The sequence below is a fragment of the Mesoplodon mirus genome (assembly GCF_964341445.2).
Source record: "Mesoplodon mirus genome assembly, chromosome: 6".
In the NCBI taxonomy this organism is placed as follows: domain Eukaryota; kingdom Metazoa; phylum Chordata; class Mammalia; order Artiodactyla; family Ziphiidae; genus Mesoplodon; species Mesoplodon mirus.
Window position 1 is genome coordinate 104591106 of NC_138982.1, and position 12085 is coordinate 104603190.

The 12085-nt window shown below is 36.6% G+C and overlaps 2 protein-coding genes across 3 annotated transcripts in view; both read right to left on the reverse strand.

Moving 5' to 3' along the window:
* Nucleotides 1-2236, reverse strand: part of NSUN3 (NOP2/Sun RNA methyltransferase 3) — a 50425-nt gene extending 48189 nt beyond the window's left edge. The window contains exons 1-2 of the mRNA XM_082626198.1: nt 2081-2236; nt 1161-1270 (exon numbers count right to left, since the gene is read on the reverse strand). Coding sequence (XP_082482324.1) covers nt 1161-1270; nt 2081-2095 — 125 coding nt within the window. The 5' untranslated portion in view covers nt 2096-2236. The remainder of the gene's footprint in view (nt 1-1160; nt 1271-2080) is intronic.
* A 7832-nt stretch (nt 2237-10068) lies between these two features.
* Nucleotides 10069-12085, reverse strand: part of ARL13B (ARF like GTPase 13B) — a 75616-nt gene continuing 73599 nt past the window's right edge. For both annotated transcript variants that reach the window (XM_082624805.1, XM_082624804.1), the window contains one exon: nt 10069-10933. In XM_082624805.1, coding sequence (XP_082480931.1) covers nt 10857-10933 — 77 coding nt within the window. In that variant the 3' untranslated portion in view covers nt 10069-10856. The remainder of the gene's footprint in view (nt 10934-12085) is intronic.

The following is a 12085-nucleotide window of genomic DNA, read 5'->3' on the forward strand; positions in this document are numbered from 1 at the left end:
CAAACTTCAGAGGTTTGTTCTAAGGGTCAAAAAAAGTCAATATTGCCTGGCACATAATAAGAATGCCATAGGTGTTTGGTTATTTGGCTATTCTATTTGAGTAACTCTGCATACTGAAAACCTCATGAATTAATTATACACTTCACTATTCATTCCTCTTTCTTCTCTGTGATAGAAGACACCCATTTAAAAATCTAGTTTTGAAATAAAACTACAACTATAAACTACATTTTCACGTTACAGTATTTACAAGTTTCTAAAACAGTTTGTCTAAAATTATTTCAGAACCACTTCATACTTTATTAAATCACCAAGACCTGGCTTTTCCTCAGGTCTCTGCTGGCACCATCAGGATTTGTTAGATAAGACTAGGTACTCCTGCCTATTTCTATTGGTATATTTATGGAATTAGAAGTTTATGTAGTTTTAATCATGCGCCTCCTCCTCCATGAACAGACTGTCTGAAAACTGGTCCTGGGGATTGTCTTGCTCTTTGTATTTCACAGTGTATGGTATACTGTATCAGGCACTCAATGTAAAGAAACCATAGAGCAACATACTGACCAAACACAAAACTCACTAAACATACAAATCGAACTTCTCTCACATCTAGGCATTAAATATTTCTCATTTCTGTTTTCTATAATACATTTAAATAATTTGTGTGTGTGTGTGTTGGGGGGGCACAGGCATGTGTGTTCAAAACACAGTCAGCTATAGATATGGGGAAGAAATATGATTAGCAAATAAAGTGACTTCAGCTAAGATAAAGCAGTGTTGGCTTTAAAGACTTGTTGCATTATCTCCTGAATTTCAGAACTAGTCAAATATACTCAAAATTTTTCTTTCAGATTTTTGTTACAGTATAATTAATTTTGTCAAACTGGTGGGCAGTCCTGTTTCAAAGATCAAAGCAATTTCTTAAGGCAAGGGCATAACAACTTTTGCTTATAACAAAATTATCACTACAAAGTTTTCTTTCTACCCTTTCCATTTTCCCATGAGCCCATCTATTTCCTCCTCCTTCTCCCTTCTGAAGCCTCAGTAGGAAATGGAAACCGGGTTTAGATTCCTTTATCTTTTATCTTCACAGCACCCCTCCCCCAGATGGGTTTATTTCTTGTTCTATCATAAAGCATCAAGAGATGAATTATACTAACCTTACTGTATGCCAGGCATCTCCAAGTTCTCTGGAATATTCCTTTTCAAAATGATCCAATACAACTTTGCAAATCTGTTTTGCAACCTTCCTCTCTGATTTTGCTTTCAGCTATGATGATAAGAAAAGGTTGCTGACACACTCTGATGTTACCAATTTACTGAACTTCAACATTATCAGCACAGTCTTTTTTCTTAACAACACTTTTTTTCCCGATAATTACTAGTTCTTACAACAGGAGTTGTACCTCACACATAACAAAACTGTATTGACTATCTACTTATGAAAAAAAGGTTTCTCCAAATGATTATTGCTCAAATGTAAAGCAAAGGGTAAAGCAGAATTGCGGTGTTAACACAGGAATGTGTGTCAAAGGAACAAAATTAACTTAAATAAACCACTCTAGATGTTAACATTAGGGGAACTGGGTGAAATGGGCACAGGAAGTCTTTATTATCTTTGCAATTTTTTTGGAAATGTAAAATTATTCCAAAATGAAATGTATTTAGAAGAAAAGTCACTCTAGTTTCCTGTGGAAACGTCCTTGCAGTTCTATTTCATTTACTAAACCAAGAAAAGTTTACCTATGTAACAGATATCCTTTAAGCTTCCAGGACAGTACAGAGTCTCAGCCCTCCAAGAGCTTGCATTGTGCTCAAAGCTGAAAGGAGTGGATATTAAAGTCTGCAGGCGGGACTGCAGACAGGTTATTTGAAGCGGATGTGAGTCTTGGGAGAAAACGACAGAGAACGCTCACGAACAAGCGTCAAAACTCTCGGCATTATTCTCGAGCTTTGGACTGAAGACAGAGAAACCCAGAGATCACAAAGTTCCCACATCCCAGCCCCCTCCCTCGCCACGCCGTCGGTCGATAAAGTTTCTGGTTCAATCACAGGCACCCGGCTGGATCCCAGCCCTCACCCGGGTCAACATCATTCCGTCAGGAGAGGTCAAACAAGAAGTCAAAACCACCGGGCATCTTAAGCTTGCAGGGAACCAAAAACTCAGCTCGTCTTCCGAGTTTCGCCGGAATTCTCTCCCATCCCTCACTTTTCCGGTTCAACTTCTCGCGAGATTCTGCTTTGCCTGAGTTATCGAAATCTCGCCAAAAACCCTAGGTCCCGCGAGAGGCAAGCGCAAAGTTACTTCTGCCGGTGGCTGAAGGAGGCGGTGCCTACCTGCTCCGGGGGCGTGGCTGGGGCCCGTGGGCGGAGCCTTGGGCAGCCGGTCCTCAGAAAGTCTTGCCTCACGCTAACAGTCTCTCACTGCTGTGTGCTTGAGGCTCAGTAAAAGGATGGAAGTGTTTGTCACCATTAGGTACATTGTATGATCTTTGTTCTAAGATGTTCTCAGAAGCGAAGCTAGTTACTGTTAATCTACCAAATCCGAAGACCCCCGTTATCCCAGATATGCAGGACTCAAGATAAAAGAATGGATATGATGAAAAAGATACTGTCACGCATTTCCTAGAGATGGCCCATTGGGATAATATCTCTCTTTTAATGGGGAGGGTTAAAGGATTAAATTGATTGAAATACACAGGTAAAGCGTCTAGCATAGAGACTAGGGAATAGTAAATGCCCAAATGTTAGCTGCTACTGTGTATTATTTTCACTATCTTGATCTTCATGATTATCATCAAGTTCTGATACCAAATGCCTGACGACCAAAATGACCTTACACCCTACACTCTACACCCTAAAAAATGACCCTCCTCACCCACCTTTACTAGGGGAAGTGTTACTGGTTCTCAGGAAAGTAGTCCCTAATATTTAATGACCATCATCATTTTGAGACCCTTGATGCTCCAAATATCAGTATAGTGTATAATATAGGTGCAAATCTTAGGACCATGTAAAAAGATAAATTTCATTACCCCAAATGTGATTTGAAGCTTAATATATTTATTTATTTAAACAGGTTACCCAATAATCTAAAAATGAATTTAGATTTGGTGCAAAAGAAAATATAGTACTAAGGAGTGAGATGAGTAAATGCACTATTTTGTTGAAAGTTTAAGGAAAAGTCATTAGTCTACCTTTTAGCCTCAGAGATTTTATTTACTTTATTTTTTTCTGTACTCATTAGATTGCTGCATTTAGTGAATCAGTGTGGTAGTATATTTGCAATGTAGACATAAAAATCTTTAAAGGAGGTAGTAGAAATCATATTTACTATTTTTCTATTAGGGAAAGGGGATATGTTATGCTTGGAAAGCGGTCATATTTGTTCTATTATATTGTTTTGTGACTTCTTTAGCACATTTCTGTTTTCTGAATTTTAAATAAACTAATGCTCATTGAAGAAAAAAAAAATTTTAAGCCTATGAGAATGAAAATCATGCGTAATGCCACTAGAGATAATCACTATTAACATTTTGGTGGGTTTCTCTAATTTTATGCATTTTCAAGTTTGATAAGACTATGTATAATGTATCCTCTTTGTTTTGTTTTTTTGTTTTTTTTGTTTTTGCGGTACGTGGGCCTCTCACTGTTGTGGCCTCTCCCGTTGCGGAGCACAGGCTCCGGACACGCAGGCTCAGCGGCCATGGCTCACAGGCCCAGCCGCTCCGCACCATGTGGGATCTTCCCAGACTGGGGCACGAACCCGTGTCCCCTGCATCGGCAGGCGGACTCTCAACTGCTGCCCCACCAGGGAAGCCCTCCTCTTTGTTTTTATAAGCATTTTCTTTATTAAAAATTCTTCATATACAGTACATAATTTCTAGAAGTTGCATAGTATTTGAAGGTATGGAGGTTAACATACTTACTAGCTATCCTATTATTGATAGACATTTTTGCTCATGAATCTTTGCATGTCTGATAATCTTTTAATTATGTCCTTAGTCTGGGTAGGTTTTCAAATCTTATTATTTTATTTCTGTTGTAAACTACCTGCTCATATCCACTTATCTAGAGCTGTCTTAGTGCTATTTATATTTATATTTATATTTGAGATGTTAACCATATCACATTTTCAACTACTTTGCCAACTTTTCTTACAAACATTTGATTTTAAATGTGAAAATAGGGCTTCCCTGGTGGCACACTGGTTAAGAATCCGCCTGCCAATGCAGGGGACATGGGTTCGAGCCCTGGTCCAGGAAGATCCCACATGCTGCAGAGCAACTAAGCCCATGCACCACAACTACTGAGCCTGTACTCTAGAGCCTGAAAGCCACAACTACTGAACCCTGAGTGCCACAATTGCTGAAGCACGCGCACCTAGAGCCTGTGCTCCACAATGAGAAGCCACTGTAATGAGAAGCCCACGCACCTCAACGAAGAGTAGCCGCCACTCGCTACAACTAGAGAAAGCCCACGCACAGCAACAAAGACCCAACGCAGTCAAAAATAAATAAATAAAATCAATAAATTTTTTTTAAATGTGAAAATATTTTAAATTTTTATGCAATCAATTGTTTGAATTTGTGATTCCATTGCTTGGAAATTTCTTCCCACAGAGGGGAGATACTTCTGTTTCTTTCTCCCTTTTTTCTTTAGTTTGATCTTTCTCATTTCACCTGCTAATCTATCTAAAATCAATATCAGTGTATCATGAGAATATTAATGGATTTCCCCTGACACCAAATAGCTACTGAAGAATAAACAAAGCTCCACGCTGAGTTTTATGGAACTGCTTTACACGCAGCTCATATAGCTCAATATCAAAAAAACAAACAACCCAATCAAAAAATGGGCAGAAGACCTAAATAGACAATTCTCCAAAGAAGACATACAGATGGCCAAAAGGCACATGAAAAGCTGCTCAACATCACTAATTATTAGAGAAATGCAAATCAAAGCTACAATGAGGTATCACCTCACACCGGTCAGAATGGCCATCATCAAAAAATCTACAGGGGCTTCCCTGGTGGCGCAGTGGTTGAGAGTCCGCCTGCCGATGCAGGGGACACAGGTTCGTGCCCTGGTTCGGGAAGATCCCACATGCCGCGGAGCGGTTAGGCCCATGAGCCATGGCCGCTGAGCCTGTGCTCTGCAATGGGAGAGGCCACAACAGTGAGAGGCCCGTGTACAGCTAAAAAAAAAAATCTACAAATGCTGGAGAGGGTGGAGAAAAGGGAACCCTCCTACACTGTTGGTGGGAATGTAAATTGATACAGCCACTATGGAGAGCAGTATGGAGGTTCCTTAACAAACTAAAAGTAAAATTACCATATGCAGTAACCTCACTACTGGGCATGTACCCAGAGAAAACCATAATTCAAAAAAACCGATGCACCCCAATGTTCATAGCAGCACTATTTACAATAGCCAGGACATGGAAGCAACCTAAATATCCATCAACAGAGGAATGGCTATAGAAGATGTGATACATATATACAATGGAATATTACTCAGCCATAAAAAGGAACAAAGCTGGGTCATTTGTAGAGACCTGGATGGACCTAGAGAGTGTCATTCAGAGTGAAGTAAGTCAGAAAGTCAACTACCATATAATAATGCATATATGGGGAATCTAGAAAAATGGTATAGATCCGAGGTCCCCAACCCCCGGGACACAGACGGGTACCAGTCCTCAGCCTGTTAGGAATCGAGCCGCACAGCAGGAGGTGAGCAGTGGGCAAGCCGTGGAAAAATTGTCTTCCGTGAAACCGGTCCCTGGTGCCAAAAAGTTTGGGGACCACTGGTATAGATGATCTTATTTGCAAAGCAAAAATAGAGACATAGACGTAGAGAACAAATGTATGGATACCAAAGGGGAAAGGAATGGGGAGGGAGGAATTGGGAGATTGGGATTGACACGTATAATTTATTGACACTATGTATAAAATAGACAACTGATAGGAACATACTTTATAGCACAGGGAACTCTACCTAATACACTGTGGTAACCCAAATGGGAGAGAAGTCCAAAAGGGAGGGGATATCTGTATGTGTAGGGCTGACTCATTTTGCTGTGCAGTGGAAGCTTACACAACATTGTAAAGCAACCATACTCCAAAAAAAATTAATAAAAATAAATACTATGTAATATTTTTTAAAAAAGAATAGAAATGGCTAGAGGCAGGCTTGTTTCTGCAGACATGAGATAAGAAATTAAGTTGACACAAATACCAGAAATTGTACTAGGGTTTTTTAATTGTTATTGTTATTGTTATTATTATTATTTTTAAAGACTGAGGCAGCTTAAGAATATAAGGACTTACTGCTATGCAGGAAAATAATTTTTACATACCTAAGCAATTTTATTGTGAAGTCATTTGATATAAGAAGTGTTTCAGAATAAACTTTATGAATTTTCATATTTATATAAAACATCTCTCAAAGCCCTTCTCGTTCAGGTTTATGCATCAAAAAGGTAAAGACAGGATTCGTAGTAAAACAATCTGACATCAAGAGAGTGTAAGCTCCTTAAATTTAATAGCAGAAAAACACATCAAAGCAAGAGAACAAAGCATAGTTATAGTTAATACCATCAAAGCAAGAGAACAAAGCATAGTTATAGGCAATCTTGAACTTCACTTTAGGTGAGTAGCTAGTTAGCTGAGGCTCTCATTTTTTTAATCATAGTCCTCCAAAGTGGTGTGTACAAACTCCAGCAGACAATCCACTGGGACTGGGAAGTGAATATAATAACTTGTATTTTTATTTAATTTTTTCTAATCTTTAAAATAAGTTTAGGGGAGTATATGCAAAATACAGGAGAACATGTATATAATTGTTAAGGGCTGAAACTTTTCCCCTCAAAATTCATGTTGAAGCCCTAACTCCCCCCTCCCCCGCCCACTCTCCCATCCCAGTACCTCAGAATGTGACTGCATGTGGAAATAGGGCCTTTTCAGAGGTGACTAAGTTAAAAGGAGCCCTTTAGGGTGGGTCCTAATCCAATCTGACTGGTGTCCTTATAAAGAGAAAATTTGGGTACACTGAGACACTAGAAGCAGCCATCTGTAAGCCAAGGAGAGAGGTTTCAGACAAGGTTGCCAACACCTTAATCTTGGACTCAGGCTTCAGAACTATGAGAAAATAAATTTCTGTTGTTTAAGCCACCCAGTCTGTGGTACCCTAGCAAACTAGTGCAGTAACTTTATATTTAATGTATACTAAAAATGCTTACTGAAGAGGATGTATAAAATTTGGAGACCACTGGTTCATTTACCCAGAACATAAATTGTTTCCTCATCAGCACACAAAAGGAATTTACAACTCATGCTCTAAACTGGCAAATGATTTTCTTCATATTTTCCCTTTAATATAAACGGATCCCCTTCATTAAAGGAAATTCATTTCTGATTTACTACTTTTTCTCAAAAAAATAGACTTCTATTATTGTTTCCACAAAGACAATGGATTATTGCTATTTTGATAATTTATACCATTCTTTAATGTAAGGTTTGAAATATACGAATTTATTTTTTGGATCCACTGGAATGTATTTCTTGATAAATTAGAAGGTCAGTATTAGCAGAATCTCAATTGCAAAGTATACTTCAGTTAGAGAAAAACTTAAATAGTAAAGCCAAGGATAACAAAATGAATAACCTACAGCTTTATTTGTATAAGCAGTTTCACTTTTGATATGTTTTGCCATCTGGAAGCATAGTATTTCTTTAGTGTGGAATGGGAGAAACTAAGTAACATAAAAAGCGTAGCATATAGAACCAAGTTTCAAATAAAATAAAATATTGCCATAGTAAAAGAACACTTAGTAAGAGATCAGCCTCAAATATAATGGCATATTCAATTGTTGAATGTTTCTCGACTATTCACAGAAAGTTTTACAAATTAGGTGAATTCTATTCCATCATTCGGCACTTAAACGAGCATTTCATTTTAAACTTGCAGAAAACATGTCAATTAATTTTTACAAAATTATGAATTTGCTTCCTCCATTATAAAAGTAGGCAAATTACAAAAAACTAGTTTGAAAAATTGAGGAAAACACACGACCAATAACTAAAAAATTCAGTATTAGCATTTTGCAATATTTCTTTCTAGTGTTGCTTCTAAAAATAGTTTTCTACTTAAATCAACTACATACAGAATTGTATATATGTTATATATGCATTTTACACATATAAGTATAGAGAATTATCTTTCAAAAAAGTGAAACTATCTTTTGGTTAGTAGCTTTATCTTAACAAGAGACAGACATCAAATCATCTAGAAACATAAGGTGATATAATGTATGTTTAACTGAATTTAAAATGACAATGTTCTTTCCCATATATAAAAAAATGCATGCAGAGAAAAAAGTTTTTCATGTAAAATAACAAAAAATTTATCATTTTAATCTATCGATTTAAAATGTCAACAATCATATTTTTAAAAAGTCTTTATTTTGTTACCAAAAAGAAATCATTTAAGTTTCTCAAATGAAAAGCAAAACAGCATACTGATGAAATTATTTTTATTGTGTGAAAATGTCGTAATTCATAATGATTAAGAATAAAAATGCAGCATATAACAAAATAGGCATTTACTTGTTAAAATCCACCTGGATTTACAAAACTTTAAAAATATTTTTAGAATGCTTTAAGAATACAAATTAATTTTTGAGACAGTGATATAAAACATTTATTCCATTTTATCATATATTTAATTTCAAAATCTTGAAAATAATTTTTATTTATTTTTATTAAATGAATTCAGTAATTATTGTACACTACAGTAATCACTGTTAGGAAACAAAAATTTTAAAGATTTATATCTATTATCAAACTAGATGAATATTAAAAATGGCAAAAGTGTTAGTTTAGGTTGTAGAAAATGAATAAATGTAAATTTTACAAAAAGGAACCAAAAAAGATATACAAACAAGTTTTTTCTCTAAAATCCAATTCAAAATTTACATTGTCTTCTTGTGTTGCTTTTCCTTACACTTCAGTCACGTATCAAATTTAGGTTGTTATGAATTTTGTATCTGAAATAGAATGCTTTTTCTACGCAGTGTGCTAAGTAGGTCCCATGTACAAAACTCCAAAAAACTGCATATGATGCTGACTACAGTAATAAGTGACCTGATTAATAAACGCGTTCAATGAGTTAAAAAATGTGAATAAAATGTGATGCTCTAAAGGAAAATTTTAAAAGTAAATAATCGTATTAAATTGTCTTAGACATACTTAATCATGTTATTGTCAGATACCAGTATAAGTCTGTTATCAGTACAAGTTGCCAAACTGACCAATTTTAACAAGGTGATTACTGTTTAGGGCAGGGGTCCCCAACCCCCGGGCTGCAGACCGATACCAGTCCTTGGCCTGTTAGGAACCGGGCCACAGAGCAGGAGGTGAGGGGCGGGCGAGCAAGCGAAGCTCCATCTGTCACTCCCCATCGCCCCCCATCACTCACATTACCTCCTGAACCATCCCCCCCCACCATCCGTGGAAAAATTGTCTTCCACAGACGGTGTGTGAGGGGGATGGCCCCTGGTGCCAAAAAGTTTGGGGACTGCTGGGTTAGACTATTTTCACGTTGATGTAAATGGATGCTTTTAATTAAACATTTGAATCTATTATTCAAAATATATATCTAAAAGTTTGTCTAAATGCCAGATGAGGAAAGAATCCTATAGATGCTGTTCTTCAGTGCAAGAGAAGTACTATTACTTTAAATTAAGTAATTATTTTGCAATTATTTCTTTATAAATGTAATTTAAACCAACATTTCATTCTTATTTCTTTAGTACCCAAGTATTTCCCGGTTATAAAATAAAGTCTCTGGACTACAGTAGCTTTTCTGGTCTTTTTGCCTTTAATTTCAAGGCAAAAAAGAATTAGAATAACCTAAAAGAGTCACTGAAGCTTCTGATAGAACAAGGGAGTGAGAAGGAGCACCCTGATCTCTGAAAAGATCTAATCTTTGAAAGAGGTGTTTATTGGGACTTTTAATAATATCTCAGAAAACATTTTTATTAATTTAAAAGGCATTTAAGTCAAAAGGTATTGCAAGTGTCTCTCATTTATTGGGAACATCACCAAAGAAAAACAACAACAAAAATTCAATTAATTAATTAGTGCTTTCAAATAACATTATTTGGTAAAATAAAAATCTGAGAATCGATTTTAAAAAGATATCTTAAAATAAGGTAAAATTAGGATGTATATTTCAAGAACAGTACTATTATAAAACATACCTCAAACCATATAAATATATCCTGTTTGTATAGTTCATGTCTGTCAAGTAAATCAACTCCATTTTCCAGACACAGTTTAAACAAAGCATCTATAGAAAAGTGCACAGTCAATATCTTAGTAATTAAAATTCTTAAACCAAAGTTTTAGAAAAATATAAAAAGTTAAAAATTTAGGTTATAAATTCCTAAGAATTCCCTTTCCATGCACATATATCTTACAAATGTTTAAGATACAGAAATAAAGACTATTAAACAAATAGTAAAGAAAGTGTACAGAGTCCATTGGCTCTTTTTCTGAACAGCTTTTCCTTCAGGAATATGCCCATGAGTGGGGATGTATAAATCAGAGTCAACACCAATTTTTGCTAACTTGGTCCAAATGCTTGTCCCATTTGCTGGTCATTTTGCTTCTTTTTTTTCTTTGAACCATGAAGACCATGGGTAAGTAATTATCAAAACAGTCAGGTCTTTGGCTCACTGATACTGCTACGGTTGTCTTGCCCCAGTCATCGATGTTCAGGGTTTTTCTCCTTTGAGAAAGAAGGTCCTCCAGCTCATCTTGCCGACCTTAACAGAGCACATCCACATGAGCTGGTTATGATATGATGTCGTGAGAATCACTGTTAGGTCTCTGTCGCACAGCCAGGGGAGGCAGTGGCTTCCCGTAGAAGTCTGTGCAAAGAAGGGATACCAAAAGTATACAAGTCTTATGGTAAATCAAGATTTCTGACACAATTCGTTAATTTCTGCCTTTAAAAGAGTAAGACACTCTGACTTTACAGGTGAAGCAGTGGTTGGGGAGGACAGGGGAAAGAAAAGGCAGAATCCAAAAAAACTTGAATAAGTTCAAAACACAACCACTAGCATAAATTCATAACTCTAGGTTATAAATTAATCTCTACTTGATTTAATAAAAAGCTGCACCTAATGTATATATTATTATTATTGTTTCCAATTAAGTGTTCACATTAGAACAAAACAAACAAACATCTAAAATTTATGGAACCTATTGCCAAAGCCCTGATAAAATCAGTATTTGTACAATCCATGTCCTTGTCCAATGGTTATTACTTCTAGGAATTTGCAGAGAAAAATTCATTAATTATCAGAGTGTTCTGGTACATAGGAATCTTTTACAATGATGCTTCAATATAGTTCATTGATTTAGGGCATATCTGATACAGAAACAGTCTTAATTTGTACTTCATAATAAGTTCCTAGCCCTTAATTATCATAAATTTAGGTTTATAAATTTAATAGCATATGGAAACCTTCAGTAAGTATTTTCTGGCCTATTACCTTAAAATTATTCTAGAAGCACAGGTGTTCAAGATTACTTGAAATAAATATATTAAAAATATATTTAGGGGCCCATTTCCAGTTCTGCATGTGCCGGAGTTTAGCTAAGCTACTCCATGGTATTGCTGCCTCAGCATCTATTTTGTCTGGCCAAGTGGCCTGTGGGGGCCTTAAATACATACTAGCACCTCATGCAAGAACATGCTCTAGAAAACGGCCTGCAGAATCACAGGTAAATGCTAAGTTCCTGATATGACTTCCCCAATGGCCTTCGTGATCAACTGTCTCCCTCACCTTCCCTTAGATAATACCCCAGAGGAACTTACCAAAATTCTGCTGTTTTGGTTTAAACTGACCAATCTGGCCTTAGCCTGGCAACCCCAAAGCACTCCATCCACAGACCCCAATAAAGGCATGTGGCCCAGGTACTGCAGTTCTCTCTGCCTACACCTTGCCTTGACCTCCCACCTCCCACTGTGGAACCCTTGAAGCATGTCATGTACTTCCTCCAGGACCTGTGAGTAA